We start from the raw sequence: 12,987 nt of genomic DNA on the forward strand, positions 1-12,987 counted from the left end.
TCTTGTTGGTGCTGTCATGGGTGACTGGAAAAAGTGTTTGCCCCTTCCTGATTTCCTATTCCATTGCATGTTTGTCACACTTAAATGTTTCGGTTTACCAAACAAATTTAAATCATAGACAAAGCTAACACAAGTAAACACAAAAGGCAGTTTTAAAATGAATGTCTTTATTGAGTGAAAAAGAAATCCAAACCTACAGGGCCCTGTGGGAAAATTAATACATCCTGGTGATTGTGTGTGCACAAGAGTTGGGCCTGCACAATTGATTCTAGGAGTGCGGCTTAAGTGACAGCCTCTCCTGACTGTCACTGCCAGGAGAGGTGCCCTCATGGAGAGGTAGCTGGCTCCCTCTCCCTTTCGATCGTCGACCCGTGACATACTCGCGAGGGCCAGATGGTCGTCATGGCAACCCGAAGTTCAATGACTACCTCCAGGGTCCATCAGTTAGTGACCTTTTTAGACCATGCCAACAGCATGATTTAAAAGGTGATCTGTTAGTGCAATGCATTCTACCAGGGATCAGAGTGAAAAAGTAAGTCACAGAGGTACTAAGTGAAAAAGTGGGAAAAAAAAAAGGTTTTAAAAAATTATAAAACTATTTAAAAAATAAAATCACAAAATAAATAACAAAAAATGAAAAAATATTATACCAATAACAAAAAAAAGTACAGATTTGGTATCGCCATATCCGGAACGCTAGAAAACTGTCAGACTAGTAAACCCCTTCAGTGAACACCGTAAAAAAAAACCTATGCTTTTTATCATACCGGTGAACATAATGTAGAATAAAACACGATCAAAAAGACGACTGTTGATAAAATTGGTATAGCTGAAAATGCCACCTTGTCCCACAAAAAAGAAGCCAAACAAACAGATCCATCAGCGAAGAAATAAAAACGTATAGCGCTCAGAATACAGCAACGTACAAAAATTCCTTTTTCTAAATAAATCGTTTTTATTATGTAAAAGCGGCAAAACATAAAAAAAAGGATATACCATATTTTTCAGATATTAAGATGCACTTTTTCCCAAAATTTTTTTGTAAGAAAATGAGTGTGCGTCTTTTAATCCGAACGTAACCTACCGGTGGGTGGTTGTGGCGGCGCAGGGTCCCATGAGGCTCGGTCGCTGCTGTAGGAAAGTGACAATAGTGGCTGGAGCAGGGCGATACTGCGGGCCACATGCTGGGAGTGTTTGGCTGCAAAGCTGTGGCGTTCTCCGGGCTTTCAAAAAAAGTCGGAGGTGGCACATGCGCAAATAGAGATTTTGGCTTCTAAGATCTCCATCTGCACTTGTGCCTTCCCCATGGCCATTTTCACAAAGTCCACCACAGTGAAAAGGATGGGACTTGCGGGGGGTAAGCGACCATAAAAGACTAAGATGCACCACCATTTTATTAAAAACAATGTTTTTCCCATTTTCCTCCCCAAAACTTGTGGTGCGTCTTATGGTCCAGTGCATCTTATAGTCTGCAAAATACGATAAATGTAGTATCACTGTAATTGTACTGACCCAAATAATAAGGCTGTCTTATCAATTTTAACACACAGTGAATGACATTAATGAGTCATTTTTGTACAGTTTTTTTTCACGATCTTATATTGAAATTATGCTGTTGCTATAGCAGTAAATCAGATTCTGCTGACATTTTATACATGAGTATTAGAGTGTCAGGATCCGGTTGTCATGAGCAGCACCACAAGTTATCATCTGCTTTTGCTTTCCTACTGCTATACACAAATCGCATATCATTTGCTCCTGGCACATCTTATTTAATTTTAGGATTTTTAGATTATTGTATAACATTCTGTAATAGAAGGCAATCCTCTTTATACAGTATAGTAAAACAAAGTTTAAAAAGACATTATATACAGTATGTGTTATAGTTTTGGTGAAAATGTAATTCCGCAAAATTACTATAGGAAATGTCATCCTAAAAAGTGAGAGGCGGAATTCTGCTCCTTGATCTGCATATTACCTGCAGAACGTACAACTAAATCCCTTTGCATAGTCTGACTGAACATCACAGGTTGCCCAAGTATTTTGTTAGCTCAGAAGCTGAGCACGATCAATGCTGAGTATAGGATGGCTGTTCTACACATCTAACATCTGTCTGTAACTGCAGAGATAGAAGGCCCCCATTGAATGTTGCTACTCCTGTAAAGCCCAGCCAGAGGCTTGTGATAACATGTGGCTGGGCTTCATAGTAAAACTTCACTTTAAAGGGGTTTTCTGGTGAACAAAGTACCTTACATTTCAATTTTTCATGGAATAAAAAAAAAAATTCACAATTGAATTTGTTAATAAAAAGTGTACTTGTACTGAAATCATCTTTATAAATGTGCCCTTGCTGTGTACTGTGTAATGGCTGTGTCTGACCGTGCAGGAACATGGTCTGATCATACCACAGCTCCTGGGCAGGGGAGTAAGGAAAAGAGAATACAGACAGGACAGCAGAGGATCATAGCTGATTCTTTTTGCAAAGGAAAATGTGTTTTTAAACAGGCATGAAAATGTTTAACTTCACAGAAAGAATCAGCTGTGATCCCTACTCTCTTGCTTCATCCCCTGCCCAGGAGCTGTGGTATGATCAGACCATGTTCCTGCACAGTCAGACACAGCCATTACACAGTATAACGAAGGGCACATTTATAATATCATCAAAGGAACGTTTTTGTTCAAAACATCCAATTGTGGAAATTATTTTTAATCAAATCATTTTTATTGAACACCAAATACAAATTTTCTGTTTTCAATTATCACGTATGACATAATTTCATTTTATAAATGCATAGACAAAACATCACAACTTCAATTCACTAGCCATCCATTATCCGATATCCCAACATTCCAGAGAGAAAAATTTTCATAGCAGTTCTAGAAAAAAAGGAGTATCACATTTGTTTTTGGGGGAAGGAGAGAAGAGTGAGGGGAGACGAGAGCTAACAATTGGGGAATAACATTGTATATACTGTATTCTGTCTCTAATTAGGAGATACCACACTATATAGTATAAATAAAATGATCATAAAAAAATCTAAAAGATCATCTAAGGCTAGGTTCACATTGCGTTAGTGCAGTCCGTTCAATGCATGCGTTAAACGAACTGCGTTAACGCAAGTGCCGAAAAAGATCTCATTATGTGATCGCGCTAGGGCAGATGCTCTATCTGCGCTAGCGGTGACGGACTCGGAAACGCTGCAGCCTGCGTCCGAGGGTCCGTCACAGAATGACAGCACATCGCTAGCGCATGCCGATTATGGCATGCGTTGGCGATGTGCCCGATAATAGGGGTTAATGGCAGCGTTAACAGACTACGATACACCGCGATATGCTGCTGTGTAAAGCAGTCCGTCTAACGGACTGCCATAACGCAATGTGAACCTAGCCTAAGAAATTATTTAAAAAAAGTTTAAAAAAACATAAGCTTCAATCACTATTTTTTTTTACCCAGTTAAAAAAATAAATAAAGAAATCTATTTGGCAGTGTTGTCTGTAAAAATTCAGTCTATCAAAATATCAAATAATGCCAGTTGTGTGGTTTCTTGGCTGCTTCACTTCCCCCCCCCCCCCCAAAAAAAAAAAAAAAATGCAATAAAAAGTGATCAAATGGATCCCTTAACACACAAACCAATTTTGTTTTACAAAGTTTTTAATTTTTTTAACCTCTAAAAAAAAAAAGTTTTAATTTAAAGAAAATCTTTCTGCCGGTTTGGGGTATGTAACCTGAAGACAGTATGAGGTGGTACAGGTTAAAATACACATTTCAGCAATGCCTCTCTGGTCAAGCTCTGATGTTTTGTTTGCTTACAATGATTGTTTTAGCAGCAAGAGCTTATCATTGCTGTGACTAGGCATGAGCCGTGGTCCCACACGTCCCCTCCTGTGATAGGCAGCTCACCATCTATTGACATTGTTTATATAGAGCCTGGGGTGGGCAAAGGGCAGCATTCTCAGCTCTGCTTCATTGCTAAATCTAAAAATTCTGTGTGAGAAATACTGCACCCAGTAATCTAAGTGATACATTGTTGGATTCAACTACTCTTTGCCTTCATCAGGCTGCTCTCAGATGAGGTAGCCAAATCCTGCTGACCGATTCCCTTTAATATTGCCGTAATCATACTGATCTGGAGAATCGTATTGTTAGGTCATTTCTTCCACCCAATTAACACCATAAAAGCAATAGAGGAATTTTTGACGCTTAATTCCCCCCCCCCGGAAAAATTCCCCCCCTGGTTATCAAGGCTCCACAATGCAACAAAGTATTTTCAGAAAATTAGACATAAGACTTAAGCAACTGCTTTCTTGCTGCATTTTTTTCATGGCGAACATTAACTTCAGACGAGGCTGACAATATGGCTACAATGAATACAATGCGTAAAGTGAACATCTGTGTTTGATCACAATAATATTTAGTAATTACCTAAGTTTTTCAGACACTTGCAGAGAAGCAAACTGTAAAACTGGTAAACGTGATGAAGGCTGCTGTTTCTGTTAAATGTCAGCTGCACAAGATGCATTTCTACAGAACGTTACGGCTATATGCACACGTAGGGAAAGGGGTGCAGAATTTTCTGCACAAAAGCCGCATCTCCTGGCAGAATCCGCAGCTGCGGATTTGCCGCGGTTTTTATGCAGATTTAGTGCGGAATTGATGCAGATTTTCTGCAGTTTTTCCCACTGCGGATTTCTATTATGGAAGGGTGCAGAAACGCTGCAGATCCGTACAAAAGAAGTGACATGCACTTCTTTTAAATCCGCAGCAATTCCGCACTGATTTTTCCGCACCATCTGCACAGCTTTTTTTTTTTTTTTTTACATTGATTTACATTGTACTGTAAATCACAGTGCGGATCTGCAGCGTTTCTGCGCAGAAAAAAACGCTGCAGATCCGCACTAAATCCGCAACGTGTGCATACAGCCTTAGTCATTTTAAATGATGTGTGTAACGCGGTATATCAAAATGTACACGTAAGATTTGAATGGAAGAAAAGAGATATTAGTCACGTACTTGATGTCTAAACTGAGCTATTGCCATGCATTTTCATATTACTGGATCCATTAAAGCCACATTTGCGATCTGCTGTCAGATGTGACTGTTGTAGTCATATAGAGAAGGCTAAATATCAGGAACTAATGGACATCTTGAGCTAGAGATGAAACACTCTGTAGCAGAAAAAAATGGAGAAGTTTGTTTTACTTGGCACTTTTCTTAAAATGCTAGAGACAGACACATGTAATCTGCTCATAATGTTCAAAGGGAACCTGTCAAAATTCATGCTTCCAGACTTGCAAGGATTGGAAGAGAAGAAGCACACTATTTAATTTGGATGGAATAGATTATTGATACCATGTTACACTTGCCAAATCCCTAGGCGCCAAAACAGGTGAAATTACCCAAGTGACCAGATTTTGGAAACCACACCCTTATGGAATACATCTAACATTGAGGTGACAATTTTGCACATACTGGTGCTTCACAGAATTGTTCTCAAACTTTTCCCAGAAAAAGCCACTTCAGGAAAATGCTGCTTAGGCTGCTTTGCCAGGGGTTTTGCCTTCTTTCTTGTGGCTTTAACACAATACTGTTAGAGAATGAGCATGTCACTTCTTTTAACCGCTTCAGGGTTTCCCGAATCACTGATCAAATTAAAAGACATGACACAAGACAAACCGTGCAGAACAATGTAGTTTTGACATTGCAGTGCACTATATTCATTTTATGGGATGACTGTGGCACTTTTTCTGGTGGATTCTGGGCTGAGTTTGCCTGTTAAAGATGGACCACTGTTTGGGTACACAGCAAAAATCCATGTTTTTCTGATAGGTAAATGAGCTGTTAGAATCTGTAGGCCGGTCACAGACTTGCATGAGAATCTGCTTGTTTTAAATGAAAAGAGGCGTTAACAGTATGATACATAATGGCCCCTCTCCCCTAATCTCACTACAGAGCTGTGAATGATTATAACTGACTAGTGATGAGTGAACGTGCTCAGACATGGCATTATCAGAGCATGCTCAGGTGTTATCATGCGAATCATGCAGCCGCGGAGACTCGAACATATTACTCAAGCCTCCTCGATACTCTGATAACACTTGAGGGATGCTCGTGTAATGCTACATCCAAGCACACAATCTCAACACTGTTACATCTGCAGGTTCCTCTCAGTGCCTCAGTTTCCATCTCACAGGCAGACAGGGTTGCAATGTGACAAAGCTGCGAGAACTGCAGCAAATGTGTTTGTAGGAAGACAAAGTTCAGTTCTACTGTTCCGTATTGGTTACATGTCTCACACTGGTAATGCCACCTTTTATTACAAATTAGCTCTGTAGGCAGATTCTCATATAGAGAAGTGCCCGGTCCATAGTCTTGAACAACTCATTTACTTATAAGAGAAATGTGTCTTTCTCTGGAATAAGGCAGATATTAAGGTATCACTTTATTAAGCTTCCTATGACCTGCATGCCCATATAAATGGCATAGAAGGGTTGATCCTACTGACAGATTCCCTTTAATAAATGTCTTGAGCTATGTAGTTTTCAAAATGGGGTCACACCTGTTTATTTGACTATTTAATGTGTGAGCCTCTGTAATTGTGGGTCAATGCAGTCTTAATCAACCAATTAGGCCTCAGATGCGCTTGGTACTCCTGAGCACTGTTATGACTAGGCAAAAGGGTGAAATGCTCACTACACTGCTTAATGAATACCTTGAGGAGTATAGTTTCCAAAATAGGGTCACTTCTTGGGGCAGAAAAGTTCTGGCACATCAATGGCTCTGCAAATGTGACAATGTGCAGAAAACAATTTTCAACAAAATTGAGCTAAAAAAGCAAAATGCCACTCCGTCCTTTGATCCTTGCCAAGTCCTCAAATTGTGGTGTATGACTAACGTATAGGGTAATGCTGTATGCATAAGAAATTGCTTTATAAATTAAGGGTACTCTCTTCTCTTATTACTACCTCTTGTGAAAAAAGTTCCAAAACAGAAATACTTTTATAGCGTTCTATAATAAAAATTGTTAAACAGCCGTGGTGTCAAAATGCTCTTGAGCTGGAGGCTTGTTGAGTATGTTTTTTCTCTTTTGGCACTTCAAGGCAAACTTAAATAATGCCGCCTGACAAAATACTAATAAAATGAGGTCTCAAAATCCATAAGGTACTCCATTGTTGCTGCACATGTGAGTTACAGTTGTGGCCAAAAGTATTGACACCCCTGCAATTCTGTCAGATAATACTCAGTTTCTTCCTGAAAATGATTGCAAACACAAATTCTTTGGTATTATCTTCATTTAATTTGTCTTAAATGAAAAAACACAAAAGAGAATGAAGCAAAAAGCAAAACATTGATCATTTCACACAAAACTCCAAAAATTGGCCAGACAAAAGTATTGGCACCCTCAGCCTAATACTTGGTTGCACAACCTTTAGCCAAAATAACTGCGACCAACCGCTTCCAGTAACCATCAATGAGTTCCTTACAATGCTCTGCTGGAATTTTAGACCATTCTTCTTTGGCAAACTGCTTCAGGTCCCTGATATTTGAAGGGTGCCTTCTCCAAACAGCCATTTTTAGATCTCTCCACAGGTGTTCTATGGGATTCGGGTCTGGACTCATTGCTGGCCACCTTAGAAGTCTCCAGTGCTTTCTCTCAAACCATTTTCTAGTGCTTTTTGAAGTGTGTTTTGGGTCATTGTCCTGCTGGAAGACCCATGACCTCTGAGGGAGACCCAGCTTTCTCACACTGGGCCCTACATTATGCTGCAAAATTTGTTGGTAGTCTTCAGACTTCATAATGGCATGCACACGGTCAAGCAGTCCAGTGCCAGAGGCAGCAAAGCAACCCCAAAACATCAGGGAACCTCCGCCATGTTTGACTGTAGGGACCGTGTTCTTTTGTTTGAATGTCGCTTTTTTTTTCCTGAAAACTCTATGTTGATGCCTTTGCCCAAAAAGGTCTACTTTTGTCTCATCTGACCAGAGAACATTCTTCCAAAACGTTTTAGGCTTTTTCAGGTAAGTTTTGGCAAACTCCAGCCTCGCTTTTTTATGTCTCGGGGTAAGAAGTGGGGTCTTCCTGGGTCTCCTACCATACAGTCCCTTTTCATTCAGACGCCGACGGATAGTACGGGTTGACACTGTTGTACCCTCGGACTGCAGGGCAGGTTGAACTTGCTTGGATGTTAGTCGAGGTTCTTTATCCAACATCCGCACAATCTTGAGTTGAAATCTCTTGTCAATTTTTCTTTTCCGTCCACATCTAGGGAGGTTAGCCACAGTGCCATGGGCTTTAAACTTCTTGATGACACTGCGCACAGTAGACACAGGAACATTCAGGTCTTTGGAGATGGACTTGTAGCATTGAGATTGCTCATGCTTCCTCACAATTTGGTTTCTCAAGTCCTCAGACAGTTCTTTGGTCTTCTTTCTTTTCTCCATGCTCAATGTGGTACACACAAGGACACAGGACAGAGGTTGAGTCAACTTTAATCCATGTCAACTGGCTGCAAGTGTGATTTAGTTATTGCCAACACCTGTTAGGTGCCACAGGTAAGTTACAGGTGCTGTTAATTACACAAATTAGAGAAGCATCACATGATTTTTCGAACAGTGCCAATACTTTTGTCCACCCCCTTTTTTATGTTTGGTGTGGCATTATATCCTATTTGGCTTTAGGATAATTCTTTTTGTGTTTTTTTCATTTAAGACAAATTAAATGAAGATAATACAAAAGAATTTGTGTTTGCAATCATTTTCAGGAAGAAACTGAGTATTATCTGACAGAATTGCAGGGGTGTCAATACTTTTGGCCACAACTGTACATAACACACTCTGGATGTTTTAAAACATTTCTGTTATCTCCTTTAGGCTATGTTCACACATCAAGATTTCTAATTTCCTGACAAAAAACGGACATTTTCTGCAAGAAATCCGCATCCTTTTTTTTTTGCGCGTTTTTCTCACGTTTTTTGGGGGGAATTTTTTGCAGATTTTTCCGGAGGTTCCAAATGCAATAATATAGTGGGAAATCCGCAAAATTTATGAACATGCTGTGTTTTTTTACCACGATGCGTTTTTTTCCCAGAAAAAAAACGCAACATATGCACAAAAATAGCAGAATGCATTCTAAATGATGGGATGCATATGTATGTTTTTTTATGTGTTTTTATAGTGAAAAAACTCGAAAAATCCGGAACGTGTGCACATACCCTTATACAGAAAAAAAATTGCTTCAATTTTTATATCTGCATTTTTCTTTACTAGTTTCCAACTACATTGCTTTTTTTCCTAGACACATAAAGTTAAAATGTTCCTAAATATTTTGTTTTTAATAATTTAAGGGGTGATGTTTCAGCATAGATTTAGTTTTGATCATGAGACCTAGTATATATGTATAGGCCCAAAAAAGCCACCTAAGAACTGAATCGGTCTCTTAAAAAATAGGTTTTTGAAGGTTTCGTAAAAATATATATTAAAAAAAGATTATGTTCCCTTATCCTACCCTGACACCCTTCTTCCCCCCTCCCTTTTTTCCCTCCCCCTTCCCTTAATATGTATGTTAAAATTCAATAAAAATTATTGGACATGAAAAAAAAAAAAAGGGGGGGGGGCAAAATTTTGTACTGGTGGATGTGTGGTCATAATTCACAGTGTATAATTTTATTTTACAGGTGCATTCTTCCTGTATGCAGGCTTTGCTTCTGTTGGACTCGTATTTATTTATGGATGCCTACCAGAGACTAAAGGAAAGAAGCTGGAGGAAATTGAATCTTTATTTGAAACCAGACTTTGTACATGTGGTGCCTCTGAATCTGACGAGGGGAGGTATATAGAATATATTCGCGTTAAGGGAAGTAATTATCATCTTTCTGACAATGATGCTTCTGATGTGGAATAATTTTCCTCGGCAGATGCATACTAATGATTTAAAAGCCTTCTGGAGAAGGACCGCTATAGGTGACCTCACAGTCCTGCTTCTGGTCTGGTTCTCTTAACAGTTCAAAATGAACTTACTGAAATCCTGTTTGTTACTGATCTGAAAGGACAATGCCGTGAATGAAACTCAGCCATGATTCTGCTTGTTTCTTTTTGTTTTCTTTCCATTCATCCCTGCATTGTATTTATTTAACTGTATTTATAAACTATACTGACGCAACATCTGTAAGTTATCAAAATATTTAATTAATGCTCATTTTAAGTCTTCCTTTTGTTAATGCCATAAATAAGTTGGGTACATGTACCTTCCACTTACAATGAAATGTGATCAAGATGGAAATGAACAAAAATATTACACAAATCAGATTTGGTGATCTCTAAATATATGAACAGTGAAGGAAAAAAATTCTATATATGTAGCTAAAATCTAAATGTAACATTCCAATAGAAATATTTGTGTGATATCTGCCTCTAGTAACATTCCAAGTAGGTGTCAAAGGAATTACATGGAAAAAAGCACAACTGAAACTTATTTTCCTGACAGCCAAGGTTGCATTTTTATATACCCAGCAGATGCTTCATGTTTTCTGTGCCAAGTATTTTCATGAATGTAAACAAATGAAATAAGTTTCAAGTAGCAATTAAAATGTTTACATAAGTATTCAGGTTAGTTATATCAGTCATGAAAAGTGGATTCTAAATTCAGCCATCAAGCATGTTCATAGTCATATTATGGTCAAGTATGAATAGGGAAAAATTGTGGAATACTGCATTAGACTCCAAACTTACTAAGGTAATCTTTCTAGCATTTTGTGATACCCAATGGAGCCTTTATGGCAGTAGGGGGGAATTTTAAGACTTGCATTTTATAGGCCAGTCTCTACAAAAAGCCCCCTTTAGTACAATATGCATAATCTATTGTGCGTTCTGTATTGTGATCTTAATAAATTTTGCACAACTTAAGCAGTTTGTGGGCCAGAAATCCATGTCTATGTCTACAATTTCTGGAGTAAATGATAGTAAAATTGGTGGTCCACGTGGCAACAGCCCTTCTATTAAGTTCCACGCACTTTCAGAAAAATGGTATAAGCAACAAAAAAGTTGCTAATTATGGTTTGCTCAATAATTTGCACTTTTTTCTCGACAAAAAGCTGATGTAGAGAAATGATAAATTACCCCCATTTTATCTACTAATGTGACTATTTACCTCTTGCTATGCTAAGTAAACATTTTTTGTGATCACTTATCAGAAACTACCAGCAATATGTGATAAAAGGATAAATCTTGAAAATATATTAAACTGTATGGTTTTTTTACAACATAAAAAACATAACTGTAAAATATAGCATGCGATGGAAGTGAAGTTATTTTACTATTCTAATCAATGCTATGTCATGCAGTTCACACATTCCAGAATTGCAATTTTGAAGATTCCTCTTTTTTGTGTTCTCTCACACATTAGGTCATAAGTACTTTGTAATTGCTTATTGCTCTGAAGATGTCAAATTCTCAAAATAAAGAATTTAAGACAGGAATAATGTAAAATTGCATATGTATTTCAGAAGAATCTGTCAAAAGGATCAACTCCCGTAACCTCTGGTCATCCAGGTCATAGAAAGTTGAGCTGCTAAGATTTATGCGCCAGATACAGGTCTACCTCCAGAGCTTATTTTAAATGAAAAGGGGTGTTACCAGTGTGAAACAAATGACTAACCGTTATACTCAGCAGAACTGATTTTGGTCTCATTACAAACACATCTGCAGCTGCACTTGTCCTTTCATAGTGATGTCAGCTCTGCTCCAGAGTTGTGCTGATTTCAGCTAAGACTTCTTCAGCTTCAATTTTACAAGTAGCCAGTGTGGGAGAGAGGCAGCCCAGCAGAACTTTCATTACAAACACCTCTGCTGTTGTAGCTAACCTATCATAGTGCTGCTAGCTCAGCTATATTATTCTTCCTCTGCATTGGCTGCCGGTGAGCTAGAAGCTGAAGAAGTGTTATTTGTAGTCAGGCACAGCTCTGCAGCTGAGCTGACAGCAGAAGAGAAGAGATGCAGCTGTGCTTGTAATGAGACAAAGTTCAGCTCTACTGTACTGTTATCGTATACAGCTCTGCAGTGAGACCAGGTGAACAGACTGTCAGTCATTACATGTCTCACACTTTCATTTAAAATCAGCTCTGGCAGAGTCTCAAGGAGATCTGTGTTCGGCCCATAGATTAACATTATTTACATGAAAAAGAAAAACATGAATTTTTCGGGAATAAGACATCAGATTGTGCTATCATTTTATTCAACTTTCTAAGCCAATGAAGGCTTAAAGGGAATCAGTCACCTCATTTTGCCGCTATAAACTGCGGCCACCGCCATTAGGGGCTTATCTACAGCATTCTGTAATGCTGTAGATAAGCCCCCGATGTAACCTGAAAGATATGAAAAACAGGTTAGATTATACTCACTCAGGGGCGGTCTCGGTTTGGGTCCGGCGCCTCCCATCTTCATGCGATGACGTCCTCCTCCTTGCTTCTGTTGCGGCTCCTGCGCAGGCGTACTGTTTTGCCCTGTTGAGGGCAGCGTAAAGTACTGCAGTGTGCAGGCGCCAGGCCTCTCTGACCTTTCCCGGTGCCTGCGCACTGCAGTTCTTTGCTTTGGCCTCAACAGGGCAGAGAATTAAGTCTGCGCAGGAGCCGTGACAGAGTCAAGGAAGAGGATGTCAAAGCATGAAGATGGGAGGCATCGGACCCGGACCGCCCCCTGGTGAGTATAATCTAACTTGTTTTTCTTATCTTTAAGGTTACATCAGGGGCTTATCTACAGCATTACAGAATGCTATAGATAAGCCCCTAATGGAGGTGGCCACAATTTATAGCTGCAAAATGAGGTGACAGATTCTCTTTAAGAAGTTTGATCGTTCTGACAGATTCTCTTTAAAAACTCTATATTATTATATCTGAACCATCACATAAAATACACAAAGATTTGTAAAGTACTGCATTAGATTAACCCTAAATTAATAATTGCCATTTTTCATTTTTAGAAGTATTTTTTATTTT

General features: G+C 38.9%; 1 protein-coding gene across 1 annotated transcript in view; it reads left to right on the forward strand.

Annotated features, from left to right (window-relative positions):
- Positions 1-12,319, forward strand: part of SLC2A13 (solute carrier family 2 member 13) — a 340,922-nt gene extending 328,603 nt beyond the window's left edge. Inside the window, exon 10 of the mRNA XM_077264817.1 lies at positions 9,673-12,319. Coding sequence (XP_077120932.1) covers positions 9,673-9,899 — 227 coding nt within the window. The 3' untranslated portion in view covers positions 9,900-12,319. The remainder of the gene's footprint in view (positions 1-9,672) is intronic.
- The last annotated feature ends 668 nt before the right edge of the window (positions 12,320-12,987 follow it).

This window comes from Ranitomeya variabilis, chromosome 5 (assembly GCF_051348905.1).
Source record: "Ranitomeya variabilis isolate aRanVar5 chromosome 5, aRanVar5.hap1, whole genome shotgun sequence".
Classification (NCBI taxonomy): Eukaryota; Metazoa; Chordata; class Amphibia; order Anura; family Dendrobatidae; genus Ranitomeya; species Ranitomeya variabilis.